The 20,675-nt window shown below is 39.0% G+C and overlaps 1 protein-coding gene across 2 annotated transcripts in view; it reads right to left on the bottom strand.

The window, feature by feature from the left end:
* LOC137196213 (A disintegrin and metalloproteinase with thrombospondin motifs 2-like) overlaps window positions 1-20,675 on the bottom strand; it is a 43,289-nt gene that overhangs the window by 9,306 nt on the left and 13,308 nt on the right. For both annotated transcript variants that reach the window (XM_067609072.1, XM_067609071.1), the window contains exons 3-10: window positions 14,418-14,619; window positions 6,496-6,602; window positions 6,328-6,411; window positions 5,237-5,320; window positions 4,354-4,507; window positions 1,426-1,531; window positions 685-828; window positions 392-524 (exon numbers count right to left, since the gene is read on the bottom strand). In XM_067609072.1, the coding sequence (XP_067465173.1) occupies window positions 392-524; window positions 685-828; window positions 1,426-1,531; window positions 4,354-4,507; window positions 5,237-5,320; window positions 6,328-6,411; window positions 6,496-6,602; window positions 14,418-14,619 (1,014 nt within the window). The remainder of the gene's footprint in view (window positions 1-391; window positions 525-684; window positions 829-1,425; window positions 1,532-4,353; window positions 4,508-5,236; window positions 5,321-6,327; window positions 6,412-6,495; window positions 6,603-14,417; window positions 14,620-20,675) is intronic.

A 20,675-nucleotide genomic window follows, 5' to 3' on the forward strand; every position in this document is an offset into this window, starting at 1 on the left:
TAGCAGAAAGTGAAAACATGGTGGACACATTTTTTACCTCAAAGTTTCCTTAATTTTATTTTAAAACTGCAAAAAGAAATGAGATCTTATATGAGGAGGGAACCTTCTGCTGTTGTGCTGAAGGTTGAACAGAAGCTTTGATGTCTGCTGAACAGCCAATGACAGCAGGGCTTCTGGGAGGGTTGCACCGTAACTATTAGGCTACCGGGCCGCCCCAATTCTAGTTTTTTGTAATTTTATTTGTGATTTCATTGTTTTATATCGGTTGTGTCTGTTTTACGTGTTTTAACGTTGCTGCCCGGACGCTCCTGCAAAAGAGATTTTAATCTCAATGAGATTAAAATGAGTTAAGAGGTCAAAGATCTGGATACAGAAAGACAGGCAGACGTACCACGGTACAGATACTGTATCCAGGTCCAAAGTCAAAACGACACTGTTGGTCCATCGAGTACTGAAACCCCGGCAACTGGGGCTGAGCCGGCCAATCATGGTTGAACGGGTCGTCACGGAGACAGTCATACTTACTGCAGAGACAGAAACACAGAGAGTTTGTTGGTGGACATACACTCATTCTGAGACAAAAGGAATTAAATTAACTGTAAAAGAAGTTTTATTTCTACAGTTCAGTTTCTGCTGCTTACAGTTAGGATGCTAATAATATTATTAGCAGTAACCAGAACTCACTCCAGGTATTTGTGCAGTTCCCTCCAGCTGCACCGGGACCAGTGGTATCGATGGAAGGTGGCCTGAACCTGCGGAGACATGATGCTGCCCAACGGCACGTCGTCAGCACAGTCGTTCGCCTCACCGTCATGCTCCATCCCTAACCTGAGACACACACACACATCACACACGTTTCTGTACGTCCTTTAACAATAATCCACTCTGAGGTGTTCTGATGTAAGTATAAACCTCAGTGAAAGTGAGTCTAGTCTGTCTCTACAACCGTGTTCACATGTTCAGAGAGGGTTAGTCTAACTGGTCAGTTAACTGCTGATGGAGTCTGAAACCACCAGAAAACACCGATAGGTAGTGATTGCAGGCACCGTCTGTTACTATTTTTAAGTGTCTGCCATTTTATTTGAGTGTACAACCACAATGGAGTTGGGAATAAAGCTTTCATAGTAAGCACATCAATTTTTTGTTAAAATCCAAAACTGTGATGCTTCAAAACACATAAATCAGCTGGTGATTAGATAGTTGATAAAATATTAATTTGTTAATGCTAATGCTAACAAAATGCTAACAGGCTACAAGATATAAAGGAAAACACAGTATAATTTATGGCTGTTATCATTTTGTGCTTCTTGTTACTGTTAATTGTTCTTAAATATGATTTTGTAAAGATGTAAAACTGTGTCTGAATACTCCCAGAGCCAACAAGTTTGAATTTATTGTAAGTGTGTGTGTGGTTGTGTGTCTCACACATGTCCTGTTTCGTGGGCAGCTACAAAAGCCGAAGAAAAACCGTCCTCGAAGACGAGGACGCAACTCCGATGCAAGTGACACATTCCTGTGACTGGAGCATAACCTGCAGACAGAGGTCAAAAGGTCAGATGTCAGAGGTCATCAGGGGTCAGAGACAGCAGAGGTGTGTTTGTGTCAGTAGTGGAAGAAGTAACAGAGGTACTGCAAGAAGTAACAACCTTTTTCCTGGGCTGGTAGATTATGTTAGTGGCAGTAGTGCTTTTAGTATTAGAGGGCAACTCCTGTCTTACTAGTTACGTAGTGTTTTATAGTACTTTTAGTATTAGCGGTAGTATTAGCAGTAGTACCCTGCATACCAGAGGGCCAAACTCCTGCCTGGTCAGGTAGATGGTGTTAGCAGTAGTAGTATATGTAGTATTAGCAGTAGTATTAGCAGTAGTACCCTGCATACCAGAGGACTGAACTCCTGCCTGGTCAGGTAGATGGTGTTAGCAGTAGTAGTATATGTAGTATTAGCAGTAGTATTAGCAGTAGTACCCTGCATACCAGAGGACTGAACTCCTGCCTGGTCAGGTAGATGGTGTTAGCAGTAGTAGTATTTCTAGTATTAGCAGTAGTATTAGCAGTAGTAACCTGCATACCAGAGGGCCAAACTCCTGCCTGGTCAGGTAGATGGTGTTAGCAGTAGTAGTATTTGTAGTATTAGCGGTAGTATTAGCAGTAGTACCCTGCATACCAGAGGACTGACCTCCTGCCTGGTCAGGTAGATGGTGTTAGCAGTAGTAGTATTTGTAGTATTATCGGTAGTATTAGCAGTAGTACCCTGCATACCAGAGGACTGACCTCCTGCCTGGTCAGGTAGATGGTGTTAGCAGTAGTAGTATTTGTAGTATTAGCGGTAGTATTAGCAGTAGTACCCTGCATACCAGAGGACTGACCTCCTGCCTGGTCAGGTAGATGGTGTTAGCAGTAGTAGTATATGTAGTATTAGCGGTAGTATTAGCAATAGTACCCTGCATACCAGAGGACTGAACTCCTGCCTGGTCAGGTAGATGGTGTTAGCAGTAGTAGTATTTGTAGTATTAGCGGTAGTATTAGCAATAGTACCCTGCATACCAGAGGGCCGAACTCCTGCCTGGTCAGGTAGATGGTGTTAGCAGTAGTAGTATATGTAGTATTAGCGGTAGTATTAGCAGTAGTACCCTGCATGCCAGAGGACTGAACTCCTGCCTGGTCAGGTAGATGGTGTTAGCAGTAGTAGTATATGTAGTATTAGCAGTAGTATTAGCAGTAGTACCCTGCATACCAGAGGGCCGAACTCCTGCCTGGTCAGGTAGATGGTGTTAGCAGTAGTAGTATATGTAGTATTAGCGGTAGTATTAGCAGTAGTACCCTGCATACCAGAGGACTGAACTCCTGCCTGGTCAGGTAGATGGTGTTAGCAGTAGTAGTATTTGTAGTATTAGCAGTAGTATTAGCAGTAGTATTAGCAGTAGTACCCTGCATGCCAGAGGACTGAACTCCTGCCTGGTCAGGTAGATGGTGTTAGCAGTAGTAGTATTTGTAGTATTAGCAGTAGTATTAGCAGTAGTACCCTGCATACCAGAGGACTGAACTCCTGCCTGGTCAGGTAGATGGTGTTAGCAGTAGTAGTATTTGTAGTATTAGCAGTAGTATTAGCAGTAGTACCCTGCATACCAGAGGGCCAAACTCCTGCCTGGTCAGGTAGATGGTGTTAGCAGTAGTAGTATATGTAGTATTAGCGGTAGTATTAGCAGTAGTACCCTGCATACCAGAGGGCCGAACTCCTGCCTGGTCAGGTAGATGGTGTTAGCAGTAGTAGTATATGTAGTATTAGCGGTAGTATTAGCAGTAGTACCCTGCATACCAGAGGGCCAAACTCCTGCCTGGTCAGGTAGGTGGTGTTAGCAGTAGTAGTATATGTAGTATTAGCGGTAGTATTAGCAGTAGTACCCTGCATACCAGAGGGCCAAACTCCTGCCTGGTCAGGTAGATGGTGTTAGCAGTAGTAGTATATGTAGTATTAGCGGTAGTATTAGCAGTAGTACCCTGCATACCAGAGGACTGAACTCCTGCCTGGTCAGGTAGATGGTGTTAGCAGTAGTAGTATATGTAGTATTAGCAGTAGTATTAGCAGTAGTACCCTGCATACCAGAGGGCCGAACTCCTGCCTGGTCAGGTAGATGGTGTTAGCAGTAGTAGTATATGTAGTATTAGCGGTAGTATTAGCAGTAGTACCCTGCATACCAGAGGACTGAACTCCTGCCTGGTCAGGTAGATGGTGTTAGCAGTAGTAGTATTTGTAGTATTAGCGGTAGTATTAGCAGTAGTACCCTGCATACCAGAGGACTGAACTCCTGCCTGGTCAGGTAGATGGTGTTAGCAGTAGTAGTATTTGTAGTATTAGCGGTAGTATTAGCAGTAGTACCCTGCATACCAGAGGACTAAACTCCTGCCTGGTCAGGTAGATGGTGTTAGCAGTAGTAGTATATGTAGTATTAGCGGTAGTATTAGCAGTAGTACCCTGCATGCCAGAGGGGCCGAACTCCTGCCTGGTCAGGTAGATGGTGTTAGCAGTAGTAGTATATGTAGTATTAGCAGTAGTATTAGCAGTAGTACCCTGCATGCCAGAGGACTGAACTCCTGCCTGGTCAGGTAGATGGTGTTAGCAGTAGTAGTATTTGTAGTATTAGCAGTAGTATTAGCAGTAGTACCCTGCATACCAGAGGACTGAACTCCTGCCTGGTCAGGTAGATGGTGTTAGCAGTAGTAGTATATGTAGTATTAGCGGTAGTATTAGCAGTAGTACCCTGCATACCAGAGGGCCGTACTCCTGCCTGGTCAGGTAGATGGTGTTAGCAGTAGTAGTATATGTAGTATTAGCGGTAGTATTAGCAGTAGTACCCTGCATGCCAGAGGGGCCGAACTCCTGCCTGGTCAGGTAGATGGTGTGGTCGTGCTGCTCGGCATGACTCTGCTCCCTCTGCTGGAGATACGACCAGCCACAAACGTTCTCCAGACTCTTCTGGGGATTCCCCACAGAGATCAGCTCCTGGGACTGACGGAGGGACACTGTTGAACATTAGGCCTGCTGTGTTTCGGATCCTCTTTAGTGGTGTTCATGCCCTCTGGGGGCACTCGTGCAGAGTTAACGGGTTTGAATATGATGTCTTGCACTCAGTTGTGTCTTCTGCTGGATTATGTTATCTTCACATGAACAATAAACAGCCTTTAACTCAGCACAAGGTCTGATTAGTGCTGAATCCATTCAGCACAGAAGTACCACAGAGAACGGACATCCAAAAGTATTTAAAACTCACCACATCAAATAATAATCTTTTAAATAACACACTGAAAAGTAAAGAAATATCAGCTCAGTTAAATTAATATGTGGCTGGAATCGAAATACTGCAGCAACACCACCTCCCTGACCTCTTTTATTTATCTGGACTTTAAAGTCAGACTTTTAAATAGTTAAGTGAGTTAACTATTGAATCAGGAGAAACAATATAAAGTTGTTTTCCTGTGAGACATATTGAGTTCAGTCCAAAGCTACATGATTCAAACTGAGAGCTAAAGTTTACCCACCGTTTATTTACAACTTCAACACTGCTTACATGTCATTTCTGGACACTCTGTGTGACATTGTTTTTTGGCAAAAAATTATAGATGACAAGATGTAAATGAGCTTTGAAAACTATCATGGAATGAGTTGTAAGTGAGGATGCTGCTTCATGTGTCCTTTACAGAAAAGTGTCCTGGCCAGAAGCAAGTCACGGGTTAGTACCTTTGTTGGAGACAACATGATGATTCTGACCAGAACGACGTTGATATTGGCTCCCAGTGAATGATCCTGGTAGATCTCGTTAACCTGGAACAGACAGAGAGAGAGAGAGAAGTACTTTATTAACTGTAATGCTTGGAAGCAATCATTCACTTAATCTATCTGTCTAAATATTGAGAAATGCAAGAATCTAATATCAGCTTTACTCTCAGATGTCTGAGATCACATCTCCCAGAATCACTGCAGAACTGTGGTTGAGTTGTGTTGTTACCATCATGGACCAGACTGTTTAACTAAACGTAGCACAAAAAGTAAGGAAATTAATGTTTGGTAGATTATTTCTTTGTTGTAACGATGCTTCTTGGCAATAAATCGTAAACCGTTGGAAAGCCTGTTTATTTAAATGGTGCCACATTTGTAAGGAACATGCATTTGTGGGATGAGCAGCAGAGCTGAGTATGTGGGTTGCGCCCATGAAAAATTTGCCAAATCTTCTCTGCCAATGCCAAACAGCTTATTCTGCCATTGACTCTTGTTTGGTGTTTGGTGGATTGGATGATTGAAGTTTGAAGAAACAAGACATATTGGCAATTTAACAATTTATTCATTTAACAAACAGGAGCCTCAGTAGCATGTGGAAGAACCATACACAGCCACAACAGCCTGGCACCTCCTCCTCATGCTGGTCACCAGCCTGGTCACACTCTGCTGTGGGATGGCGTCCCATTCATGCTGGTTGAAGAATGGGACGCCATCCCACAGCAGAGTGTGACCAGGCTGGTGACCAGCATGAGGAGGAGGTGCCAGGCTGTTGTGGCTGTGTATGGTTCAGTTATCAGAGTATCACTGTGTTCATGATGAGGAAGCTGGATCCTGGTGGTCGGACAGTCGAGCAGCTCTTTACTGTTGCAGGGTCCTGAAGTTGGACAATCCAGTCTACATGTGCTTTGTGAATTTGAAAATGATTATGAAGGCCAGAGTTCACCTTTCAGTAGCAGTTCACCAGATAAAACTAGGTAACTACTGCCTATCACTGAGGCACCATCATCATCTTCTACCACTCAATAAAGAATCGTGTGCATGTTTTTACTTACTATGTTCATCAGCGTCAGCAGATATTTCTGAATGTGGTCTCGGCCGTGGAACAGAAGAACAGAATAATCTACCGCTAACAGAACCTGGAGGAGGAGAAGAGAGGTTAAAAAGTTCAGTAAACACTCAGTTAACAGTTTGTTAATTTCTGTGATAAACAGTTAATTTACCTCGATGTTAAACAGTTCAGCCTCTTCGATGTAGCGTCGTTGTCGAGCTGAGTTGGATTTAGACCACGACACATTCTGCTTCAGGCTCCAAGACCCTAAAAGAGGACCTGGAGACAACAAAAGAATCATCTCAGTTATTTTTATAGTCCTACAGTGAGGTTAAAAAGATTTTTGTTTGTCATTGGAGTGATATAAATATAACGTATATTTATATAAAGCCTATAAATCACACACAAATACATCGATTTCTAAAATTTGCAGATTTTTAAGCATTATTTTTATTTTGGGCAGTGGTCGCCTAAACGTTAGAGAAACAAGCTTGTGACCGGAAGGTCTTTGGTTCAATCCCCGGACTGGCAGGATAACTCTGAGCACTGAGGTGCCCTTGAGCAAGGCTCTTAACCCCATCTGCTCCAGCTGTACTGGGCAGCTTTCAGGTGTTTAAATGTGTAACTGTGTGAATGTGATCTGGGCAATTCTGAAAAAGAAAGGCTTCCTCTCAGTGACCCTAACCTCGTAGAATCTTAACAGCCCTCAATAATAATCAAATACTGCCGTCCATTTTGTGTCCCTCATCATTTACACATCGGTTTAAAACCTGCTGAGTCATCACCAGTGTTGGGCAGTAACCCGTACTTTCCCCGGTAATGAAGTCATTGTGAGAGATTACAATTTCCAAAACATTAATTATATTATAGTCACTCCTCCGAGTAACACTGCGTTAGTGCATTGCCAGAACGCAATTTGTCTTTTGTCCTTGGTAGGCTATCGTATGATGGCGTGTAGGCGTGGCAGGTCAGGGCAGGTCACGTTGGCTACTAGCCGAGAAACTAAACAAAGGATAGAGGATGGGAGAGGCATACTATCGACAGCTGGAAGTATTGTCATTATTTTGAGTTTGTCTCAGTCACAGATGCAAAGCACATTGTCGTCTGTTGTAAACTTTGCGTGAGTCACAAAAAGTTTTGCTTTCAACAGCAAAAAAATACAACATTTACTTTATGGAAGCATCCGATACGGCAGCACAGCAACGTGAAAAAACAGCGCTGACAGGCAGGCCTCTCTGTACTCCAGCTAACCAACAGAAACTGGATTTCAGAGCAGGACGCGGTGGTGAAGAGAGGTTAAGCGGACAAGATCTGAAGAAGCTCGTCGCTGGGTTTGTTTCCACCACAGCTGACATCTGGACAGCTAACAGCAAAAGCTTTCTGGGTGTAACAGTTCATTGGATCAACAGTTCCACTCTGGAGCACAACGAGGTCACCATAGCGTGTAAAACAATCAGAGGCATCTTATTGGTGCAGCGATAGAACAAATTCATTCATCATTTTGACTGCTTGGCAAACTTGTAGCCGCTCTGCATCAAATTTTGTCAAGGCCTTTAAAATATATCAGCCTGTTGATTCAGAGTCTGATTCTGAACTGGAAGAAGACAGCGATGAAGATGTGACTTTTACAGATCTCACAGAAGCCCTTTCCACTCTTCCCCATCATCACAGCTGTGCATTGCATACAATTAGCCTGATTTCGTCCAGCTGTGTATAGTCAACCACCAGCTGCATCAGAACGTGTGGAGGAAGTCAGCCACAGAAGGTTACTGGTGCCGTTATCCACAACGTTGAATTCCTTCTACGAGGGCGTTTCCAGAATCACTGAGATTCCCATCAACAAGTTGAACAGCCTGTGTCTCACGGGGGGGGGGGGTAACTGTTGTTATGGGACTTTATTACCAACCCTCAAAGTCCTGATGTCAAGGACACTTGCCTTGAAAGACAACCTCTTATGTATGACAGCCGGCATTGGGCCTATATTCCTAAACTTCTTATCTTTTTGCAAAATCTTTGAGCAGATTTGCTGCACTGCATCGTTCATGAACAGAGAGAACACATCTTACTGCATTATTTGTTTTTAGAGCAGTCAGTATATTATAAAAACAATAGCAGTCAAAAAAATGATATTCATCTTCACAGCAACAGAAGATTAAAACAAATAAAAGGGTCAATAAATAGCTAACAACAAAATTAAATCTATGGTATAGATCCCACATGGGAGGAAGGATGGTTTAGGTCTACAGTGAATAGCCTGCGTAAAAATAATTCAAATGACAAATTAAATAGTAATTAAACAATTATTGTTCCAATAAAGTGGATTCAGTTCTAAAAGGAGCCAAAAGGGATAAACAGGTTAAACGTTGTACGTTACCTCTGATACCAAGTAATAAGTAAAGTAATATCATTACTTCCTGAGTAACACTGGTCATCATGATCTGACGACAGACAGGAACAGATGTTTGCTTCTGTTGGTGAGTTTCAGCTGTAAATAAATCAGTTTGCGGGAAGCAGAACGAATCTCAGGGTCAAAGTCGTTTCACATTTAAGTGCCAACAGACAGATGAGCTGTGTTCTCATTGGCTGACAGAAACCAGACTGGTCCTGCTGGCGTCCCCTGCAGGCCGCAGCGTTCATAACAGCCTCAATATGGAAACTGAAGAACACACGTTAACTCCCCTATTTATCATTAATGTTTAGTGTTCATTATAACTTCTCCTATGAAGACATATTTACATTAATACATCAGTTTATACAGCAGCAACTTATATACAGTTATAGCTGTAATACATTGATAGACACTTATATCTGCTGACAGCTGCATCATAGTGAGTTATAAACCTGTTATTAGCTCTTTATAGACTGTTATTGATACATCATAGTGAGTTATAAACCTGTTATTAACTCTTTATAGACTGTTATTGATACATCATAGTGAGTTATAAACCTGTTATTAACTCTTTATAGACTGTTATTGATACATCATAGTGAGTTATAAACCAGTTATTAACTCTTTATAGACTGTTATTGATACATCATAGTGAGTTATAAACCTGTTATTAACTATTGATACATCATAGTGAGTTATAAACCTGTTATTAACTATTGATACATCATAGTGAGTTATAAACCAGTTATTAACTCTTTATAGACTGTTATTGATACGTCATAGTGAGTTATAAACCAGTTATTAACTCTTTATAGACTGTTATTGATACATCATAGTGAGTTATAAACCAGTTATTAACTCTTTATAGACTGTTATTGATACATCATAGTGAGTTATAAACCAGTTATTAACTCTTTATAGACTGTTATTGATACATCATAGTGAGTTATAAACCAGTTATTAACTCTTTATAGACTGTTATTGATACATCATAGTGAGTCATAAACCAGTTATTAACTCTTTATAGACTGTTATTGATACATCATAGTGAGTTATAAACCTGTTATTAACTCTTTATAGACTGTTATTGATACATCATAGTGAGTTATAAACCAGTTATTAACTCTTTATAGACTGTTATTGATACATCATAGTGAGTTATAAACCTGTTATTAACTCTTTATAGACTGTTATTGATACATCATAGTGAGTTATAAACCAGTTATTAACTATTGATACATCATAGTGAGTTATAAACCTGTTATTAACTCTTTATAGACTGTTATTGATACATCATAATGAGTTATAAACCTGTTATTAACTCTTTATAGACTGTTATTGATACATCATAGTGAGTTATAAACCAGTTATTAACTCTTTATAGACTGTTATTGATACATCATAGTGAGTTATAAACCTGTTATTAACTCTTTATAGACTGTTATTGATACATCATAGTGAGTCATAAACCTGTTATTAACTCTTTATAGACTGTTATTGATACATCATAGTGAGTTATAAACCAGTTATTAACTATTGATACATCATAGTGAGTTATAAACCTGTTATTAACTCTTTATAGACTGTTATTGATACAGCATAGTGAGTTATAAACCTGTTATTAACTCTTTATAGACTGTTATTGATACATCATAGTGAGTTATAAACCTGTTATTAACTCTTTATAGACTGTTATTGATACATCATAGTGAGTTATAAACCAGTTATTAACTCTTTATAGACTGTTATTGATACGTCATAGTGAGTTATAAACCAGTTATTAACTCTTTATAGACTGTTATTGATACGTCATAGTGAGTTATAAACCAGTTATTAACTCTTTATAGACTGTTATTGATACATCATAGTGAGTTATAAACCTGTTATTAACTCTTTATAGACTGTTATTGATACGTCATAGTGAGTTATAAACCTGTTATTAACTCTTTATAGACTGTTATTGATACGTCATAGTGAGTTATAAACCTGTTATTAACTCTTTATAGACTGTTATTGATACGTCATAGTGAGTTATAAACCAGTTATTAACTCTTTATAGACTGTTATTGATACATCATAGTGAGTTATAAACCTGTTATTAACTCTTTATAGACTGTTATTGATACATCATAGTGAGTTATAAACCTGTTATTAACTCTTTATAGACTGTTATTGATACGTCATAGTGAGTTATAAACCAGTTATTAACTCTTTATAGACTGTTATTGATACGTCATAGTGAGTTATAAACCTGTTATTAACTCTTTATAGACTGTTATTGATACATCATAGTGAGTTATAAACCTGTTATTAACTCTTTATAGACTGTTATTGATACATCATAATGAGTTATAAACCTGTTATTAACTCTTTATAGACTGTTATTGATACATCATAGTGAGTTATAAACCTGTTATTAACTCTTTATAGACTGTTATTGATACATCATAATGAGTTATAAAACTGTTATTAACTCTTTATAGACTGTTATTGAGACATCATAGTGAGTTATAAACCTGTTATTAACTCTTTATAGACTGTTATTGATACATCATAGTGAGTTATAAACCTGTTATTAACTCTTTATAGACTGTTATTGATACATCATAGTGAGTTATAAACCTGTTATTAACTATTGATACATCATAGTGAGTTATAAACCTGTTATTAACTCTTTATAGACTGTTATTGATACATCATAGTGAGTTATAAACCAGTTATTAACTCTTTATAGACTGTTATTGATACATCATAGTGAGTTATAAACCTGTTATTAACTCTTTATAGACTGTTATTGATACATCATAGTGAGTTATAAACCTGTTATTAACTCTTCACAGACTGATTATTAACGATCAATAAGGGTCTTTGTTGCCTCAGGGGTTTCTTACATGAACTTTTGTAAACTCAACAATAGTTTTAGTCCTGATCAGCTGATAAGAGAAATAGATTTTTTCATCTTTAAGTCAGACATCTTTCCGTCCATCATGAGCCTTCAGCCTGCAGCAGAGTAGCTAGTTTTTACTTTAGCACTCAGTGCTGCTGAGAGCAGAGCAGCCGCTCAGCATCATGAAAACATGACAGGATGTTGTTATTGAGATGAAACATGTCGTCCAGTCAACCTTCTGAACACACATGAAGCTTCAGTCTGATCTCCATCCAGATGTGGTCATCTGTCTGTGTTCACATTGTGTACTGATGCCCTCACTCTGTAAACAACAACACGTTTATCATCCAACATCTGTTTGGATCTGTTGAATCAGTTGTTAAGGAAATGACATCAGTGAACAGAAACAGACTCTCTGCTGCCGGAGGCTCCGTCTGAGGGGAACTGAGGTGAAAATAAAAGTCTCTCCTCATTGGCTGAAGCTGTTTGAAGACAAACGCATTTCAGGAGTCGGTGACTGAGAGGACGAACGATTCAGGAGCTGAACTATCCGTCATCTCTGAGCTCAAACCCCCACCTCCCAAACGCTGAACCGCTGAGACTCCGACTGCCACGTCGCAGCCTGCTCTGTGTGTGTGTGTGCGTGCGTGTGCGTGTGTGTGTGTGTGTCTGTTGTGAAGCTGCCATCAGCTCTGCCAAGTTTCCTGGAACAATTTTCTGTTTTCAGTTTGATTCTTTCCTTCTGCAGATATATTGAAGGATTTTACACTGTAAAAAAAAAACCCCGCATGGTTCAGTTCAGTTCAGTGTTTGTTTACAACATGATTTCTATTATTTGTTTGTGATCAGAACCACACAACATTTAAATATGATTAAATATGTATACATGTGTTATAATTCAGACCTACCATGAGTCTAAATCATTACCACAAATTACAACACTATTACCTGATAAATATTTTTCAGCTTCTCATGAATAAGGTTCGATACGTATGAGATATTAATCATAACTATGAGATTATTTTTTTGTTTTTTTGTCTTTAATATTAATTCAATGACCTTCCTGCTGAACAGTTTATATGTTGTTTCATTTATCACAGTAACAGTTGAAGAGAAGGTCAGCGTCTGATAAAACTCTCAACTTGAAACTGAGTTCTGACTCAAATGAAGTCGGAAGTATTTATTCAGTGGAAGAAGTACTCAGATCATTTACTGCAGTAGAAGTACCAGATCAGCAATGTAAAAATACTTCATTACAAGTAAAAGTTCTGCATGAAAAATTATATAATATAATATATATAAGTATTATGAGCTTGATGTAGTTAAAGTACTGCAGTTAAAGTACATAAGTATTATGAGCTTGATGTAGTTAAAGTATTGCAGTAAAAGTACATAAGTATTATGAGCTTGATGTAGTTAAAGTATTGCAGTAAAAGTACATAAGTATTATGAGCTTGATGTAGTTAAAGTATTGCAGTAAAAGTACATAAGTATTATGAGCTTGATGTAGTTAAAGTATTGCAGTAAAAGTACATAAGTATTATGAGCTTGATGTAGTTAAAGTATTGCAGTAAAAGTAGTGGTTTGGTCCCTCTGACTGATATATTATTATATATGACATCATTAGATTATTAATAGTGAAGCATCAGTGTTAGAGCAGCATGTTACTGTTGTAGCTGCTGGAGGTGGAGCTAGTTTACACTACTTTATATACAGTTAGCTAGTTTAGTCCAGTGGTTCCCAACCTAGGGGTCGGGCCCCTCCAAAGGGTCAGCAGATAAATCTGAGGGGTGGTGAGATGATTAATGGGAGAGGAAAGAAGAAAAAACAAAGTTCTGATACACAAATCTGTTTTCAGTTTTTGGACTTTTTCTCTAATCTTTGATTTTTGCTGAAATATTGGATCATTTGAACATTTATTGAAATGAAAGCATGTGAGAAGTTTAGAGGGAAAAATCACTATTTGGTGGAGCTGTTAACAACTCATAGACATGTGAAATGTGACCCCGACTACACACTGCTTTTTGTAAGACGTCAAAAGCCAAAAAGGTTGGAAACCACTGGTTTCATCTTTAACAATGTGTTGTATTTTAAAAGCTTGTTATATTATCCATTGTGTCAAATCTTCATCTGAAAAGTAACTAAAGCTGTCAAATAAATGTAGTGGAGTAGAAAGTACAATATTTCCCTCTGACATGTAGAGAGTAGCATCACATGGAAATACTCCAGTAAAGTACAAAACTGTACTTATATACAGTACTTGAGTAAATTCACTTAGTTACTTTCCATCTCTGCTTACTGACTTGAACATACGTGACGTGCTGCTTCCTGTAAATAACATGTAAACTCTATTTGAAACAGCTTCAGACAGCAGAGAGCAGCTTCCCGTCCCGACTCCACCTGTTGTTGTTTAAAGACTGAAACACTTGTTTCCGTATGGAAATAGTCAAATATTCTGTGCATGTTTCAATATTGAACCACAGAGACCTGAACCTGAACCAGGAGCCGTGAGGGTCTGAACGGACACATAAAGACTTTAATGTGTTGATAAAAACATTACGTTCCCTCCTTGCTGGTGCAGAGCAACAGAACATAAACGACCTGATGAACTTTGACCTTGTGTCTCAAAGAAACCTGAACATACTCCTTAAACTTGACCTTCGTACAGCTTCCCGACCTCATCATGTGACCGTGACCTCACTGACTCCGACATCATGACTGCTACTTGAACAAACTGGTGACTTGAATATGACGTGATGTGATGTAAGCAGGACTGGAACAAACATGGAGACGTGACTCAGGTGTGTTTGTGTCTCACCTCGGAGGAAGTCATCAGCACCTTGATTGACAGCATCAGTTTGATTGACAGCTTGTTGTTTCCTGATGATGGCTGAGGATCGATAAACAATGTGTCGTCGTCCGTCCTCCTCTTCGTCCTCCCCCTCTTCCTCTCCTCCTGCCCTCCATCGATCCCACGGCTCAATGAAAAACTCCTCCTGACCCGTCCGGATCACCCCTGCCTGAGAGACACAGAGAGCTGTAATCTACTATAATCTACTGTAATCTACTGTTAATCTACTATAATCTACTGTTAATTTACTGTAATCTACTGTAACCTACTGTTAATCTACTATAATCTACTGTAATCTACTGGAATCTACTATTAATCTACTATAATCTACTGTTAATCTACTGTAATCAACTGTAATTTACTGTTAATCTACTATAATCTACTGGAATCTACTGGAATCTACTATTAATCTACTATAATCTACTGTTAATCTACTGTAATCAACTGTAATTTACTGTAATCTACTGTAACCTACTGTTAATCTACTGTAATCTACTGTAATCTACTGGAATCTACTATTAATCTACTATAATCTACTGTTAATCTACTGTAATCAACTGTAATTTACTGTTAATCTACTGTAATCTACTGTAATCTACTGGAATCTACTATTAATCTACTATAATCTACTGTTAATCTACTGTAATCAACTGTAATTTACTGTAATCTACTGTAACCTACTGTTAATCTACTGTAATCTACTGTAATCTACTGGAATCTACTATTAATCTACTATAATCTACTGTTAATCTACTGTAATCAACTGTAATTTACTGTAATCTACTGGAATCTACTATTAATCTACTATAATCTACTGTTAATCTACTGTTATCAACTGTAATTTACTGTTAATCTACTATAATCTACTGGAATCTACTGGAATCTACTATTAATCTACTATAATCTACTGTTAATCTACTGTAATCAACTGTAATTTACTGTAATCTACTGTTAATCTACTGTAATCTACTGTAATCTACTGGAATCTACTATTAATCTATTATAATCTACTGTTAATCTACTGTAATCAACTGTAATTTACTGTAATCTACTGTAACCTACTGTTAATCTACTATAATCTTCTGTAATCTACTGTAATCTATTGTAATCTACTGTTAATCTACTGCAATCTACTTTATCCTACTGTAATCTACTGTGATCTACTGTAAATCTACTGTAATCTACTGTAATCTATTGTTTATCTACTGTAATCTACTGTTAATCTACTATGATCCATTGTAATCTACCATTAATCTACTGTAATCTACTGTGACCTACTTTAAATCTATTGTAATCTACGGTAATCTGCTGTAAATCTACTGTAATCTACTGTAATCTACTGTTAATCTACTATAATCTACTGTAATCTACTGTTAATCTACTGCAATCTACTTTATCCTACTGTAATCTACTGTGATCTGCTGTAGATCTACTGTCATCTACTGTAATATATTGTTTATCTACTTAATCTACTGTTAATCTACTATGATCTATTGTAATCTACCGTTAATCTACTGTAATCTACTGTGACCTACTTTAAATCTATTGTAATCTACTGTAATCTATTGTAATCTATTGTAATCTACTGTATCCTACTGTAATCTACTGCTAATCTACTGTAATCCACTGTGATCTACTGTGAATCTACTGTTAATCTACTGTAATCTATTGTTTATCTACTGTAATCTACTGTAAATCTACTGTAACCTACTGTAACCTGCTGTTAATCTACTATAATCTACTGTTAATCTACTATAATCTACTGTAATCTATTGTAATCTACTGTTAATTTAATGCAATCTACTTTATCCTACTGTAATCTACTGTGACCTACTGTAAATCTACTGTAATCTACTGTAATCTATTGTTTATCTACTTAATCTACTGTTAATCTACTATGATCTATTGTAATCTACCGTTAATCTACTGTAATCTACTGTGACCTACTTTAAATCTATTGTAATCTACTGTAATCTATTGTACTCTATTGGAATCTACTGTCAATCTACTGCAATCTACTGTATCCTACTGTAATCTACTGTAATCTACTGCTAATCTACTGTAATCTACTGTGATCTACTGTAATCTATTGTTTATCTACTGTTTATCTACTGTAATCTACTGTGACCTACTGTAAATCTACTGTAATCTACTGTAATCTATTGTTTATCTACTGTTTATCTACTGTAATCTACTGTGACCTACTGTAAATCTACTGTTATCTACTGTAATCTACTGTTAATCTACTGTGATCTACTGTAATCTACTGTGATCTACTGCTAATCTACTGTAATCTACTGTGATCTACTGTAAATCTACTGTTAATCTATTTTAATCTACTGTTAATCTACTGTGATCTACTGTAATCTATTGTTTATCTACTGTTTATCTACTGTAATCTACTGTGACCTACTGTAAATCTAGTGGAATCTACTGTAATCTACTGTTAATCTGCTGTTAAACTTCTGTGACCTACTGTTACTATACTGTAGTCTACTGTAATCTACTATAACCTACTGTAAATCTATTGTAATCTACTGTTAATTTAATGCAATCTACTTTATCCTACTGTAATCTACTCTGACCTACTGTAAATCTACTGTAATCTACTGTAATCTATTGTTTATCTACTTAATCTACTGTTAATCTACTATGATCTATTGTAATCTACCATTAATCTACTGTAATCTACTGTGACCTACTTTAAATCTATTGTAATCAACTGTAATCTATTGTACTCTATTGGAATCTACTGTCAATCTACTGCAATCTACTGTATCCTACTGTAATCTACTGTAATCTACTGCTAATCTACTGTAATCTACTGTGATCTACTGTAATCTGTTGTTTATCTACTGTTTATCTACTGTAATCTACTGTGACCTACTGTAAATCTACTGTAATCTACTGTAATCTATTGTTTATCTACTGTTTATCTACTATAATCTACTGTGACCTACTGTAAATCTACTGTAATCTACTGTAATCTACTGTTAATCTACTGTGATCTACTGTAATCTACTGTGATCTACTGCTAATCTACTGTAATCTACTGTGATCTACTGTAAATCTACTGTTAATCTATTTTAATCTACTGTTAATCTACTGTGATCTACTGTAATCTATTGTTTATCTACTGTAATCTACTGTGATCTACTGTAATCTATTGTTTATCTACTGTTTATCTACTGTAATCTACCGTGACCTACTGTAAATCTAGTGGAATCTACTGTAATCTACTGTTAATCTGCTGTTAAACTTCTGTGACCTACTGTTACTATACTGTAGTCTACTGTAATCTACTATAACCTACTGTAAATCTACTGTAATCTACTGTAATATCCTGTAAATCTACTGTAATCTATTGTAATCTACTGTAATTTACTGTTAACCTACTGTAATCTGTTGTTGGATCTACTTTAAATCTATTGCAGTGTAAATTTGCTGTAAACTTACAGTTAACCTATTGTTAACTTAATGGGTCAGCATTATTAACATTATTAAAACCTGAGTCAGCATTATTAACATTATTAAAGTCTGAGTCAGCATTATTAACATTATTATAGTCTGAGTCAGCATTATTAACATTATTAAAGTCTGAGTCAGCATTATTAACATTATTAAAGCCTGAGTCAGCATTATTAACATTATTAAAGCCTGAGTCAGCATTATTAACATTATTAAAGTCTGAGTCAGCATTATTAAAGCCTGAGTCAGCATTATTAAAGCCTGAGTCAGCATTATTAACATTATTAAAGCCTGAGTCAGCATTATTAACATTATTAAAGTCTGAATCAGCATGAATGAAGTCTGAGTCCACTTTTTTAAAGTCTGAGTCAGCAATATTAAAATGATTAAAGTCTAAGTGCGCAGTATCACATACACGCCAGTGTGATGGACAAGATGGCGTCCACTATGGCAGACGTCTTTGCTTCACCCTCCGGACACCAACGCTATTTAGTATTTATTTTAGTTTTAGTATGTATCTTTAATGCACAGTTCATGTACACAACAGTAAGATACAGTAGAGATGCACTTCTGGATATCAGTAAAGCTCACTACAAGCTTATTTTTAGCCTGACTGACTTTCTTCATTGTCTGGATCCTGCTAATTCCTGCCAGCGAGACCCAACAGCAGCAGGTGAGCAGCGCAGCCAACGGACAGTGCGGCCAAGGAAGAAGCGTGGCAAGGGTGGCGGGCTACATGCTAGACTGAAGGCTAGGGCACAACCTCCACTACCTAGCAAGCTGCTAACTAACATTTGCTCCCTCGAAAACAAGATACGTGAGCTGAGAACTGGGATTTACGACCCAGTGTGAGATCAGAGAATGCTGCGCTCTCACAGGAAGCTGGCTCTCGGACAGCATGCCAGACGCCTCTATCCAGCTTCAAACACACTCCGTCCACCACACATCGGCCTCGGGGAAGATCAGAAGCAGCGGCATGGGTGTACGTGAACAACAGGTGGTGTTGGACGTACATGTTGTTGAAAAACACTGTTCAGCTGACATAGAACTGTTGATGGTGAAGTGCAGACCCTTTTCCCTGCCGAGGGAGTTCAGCGCAGTGGCTGTTTACATCCCGCCATGGACATGATCAGCAAACCAGAGACTGCAGGCCTGGACACTATGTTCATCGTAGCCGGTGAAAACAGCCACTGCAACCTTCAGAATGTCCTCCCAAAGCGCCATCAGCATGTGAGCTTTCCGACGAGGGAGAGTAACATTCTTGACCGAGTCTACAGCAATGTGAGAGGCGCCTACAAGGCTGCGCCGCGGCCGACAGTCCGACCACATCTCAGTGTTCCTCTATCCAGCCTACAGACAACTGCTCAAGCAAGCTCCCCCACTAAGTAAAATGGTTAAAGTATGGAATGAAGAGACTGAACTGGTGCTCCAGGACTGCTTTGAGAGTGCAAACTGGGAGGTGTTTAAACTGCTGCTTTGAGGGAAGACTCTACTGTTGATCTAGGGGAATATGCTTCTGGGGTAACTGGCTACATTAGCACATGCATGTATTGTTCCCACAAAATGCTGCAAGACATATCCAAACCAAAAGCCCTGGATTAACTGTTAAGTTAGGTATGTGCCACTGCATTTGTTTCAAGCAATGCTGACAAATACAAAAGGGCCAGATATGACCTGCATGATCTATCAAAGAGGCCAAGAGACAGTACAGATTGAAGCTGGAGGGATACTACTCCACCGCAGATTCCCGGCGCATGTGGCGAGGCCTGCAACACATCACAGATTACCAGCAGAGGAGCAGGGGGGCCACAACCAGCCAAGCCACACTGCCAGATGAGCTGAATGAGTTCTGCGCTTGCTTCGAGACCCTCAACACTGACTGACAGAGAGGGATTTTGGCCTCGGAGTGCACACAGAGCACATCGCTCACTGTGATGTCTTATGCACATCAGCTCTGAGGACCATAAACCCATGGATGGCAGCTGGCCCAGACAACATCCCCAGGCCTGCACTCAGGGTTTGCCCATCAGGAATGGCTGATGTGTTTGCAGACATCTGTAACCTGTCACTCGCACAAGTGTCTTTGCCCACCTGCTTCGAGTCCGCCACCATTGTGCCCCTCCCAAAGAAAAGCATTGTGACCTGTTTAAATGACTATTGTCCCGTTGCATTCACCTCAATCATGATGAAGTGTTTTGAGAGGACAGTCATGACCCACATCAAGAAGACCATCCCAGACACCTTGGACCCTCTGCAATTTGCTTGTCGTCAGAACCGGTCCACTGACGACACCGTCATCCACACAGCCCTCACACACTTAGAGGGCAAGGACACATATGTTAGAATGCTTTTTATAGACTACAGCTCAGCATTCAACACGGTCATCCCACATAAACTCTCTGAAAAGCTCCTCACCCTCAGACTGACACCCTCTCTTTGTAACTGGGAGCTGAACTTTCTAACAGACAGACCCCAGTCAGTCAGACCAGGCAATCACACGTCAGGCACAGAAACTGGAGGAGGCATGGGGACCCCCCCCCCCAGGGCTGTGCTGAGTCCCCTGCTGTACACACTCTTCACGTACGACTGTGTGGCCTCCCAGAACAACTTCCAGCATCATCAAATTTGCAGATGACACTAAAGTCATTGGACTGATCACTGGTGAAGTGGAGATGGCCTATAGAAGAGAGGCCTGGTGGCCTGGTGTCATGTCAACGATCTCTCCCTAAATGCAGACAAGGAGGAAGAAGGTGAGAC

The sequence above is a fragment of the Thunnus thynnus genome, chromosome 13 (genome assembly GCF_963924715.1).
Source record: "Thunnus thynnus chromosome 13, fThuThy2.1, whole genome shotgun sequence".
NCBI classification, from domain to species: Eukaryota; Metazoa; Chordata; class Actinopteri; order Scombriformes; family Scombridae; genus Thunnus; species Thunnus thynnus.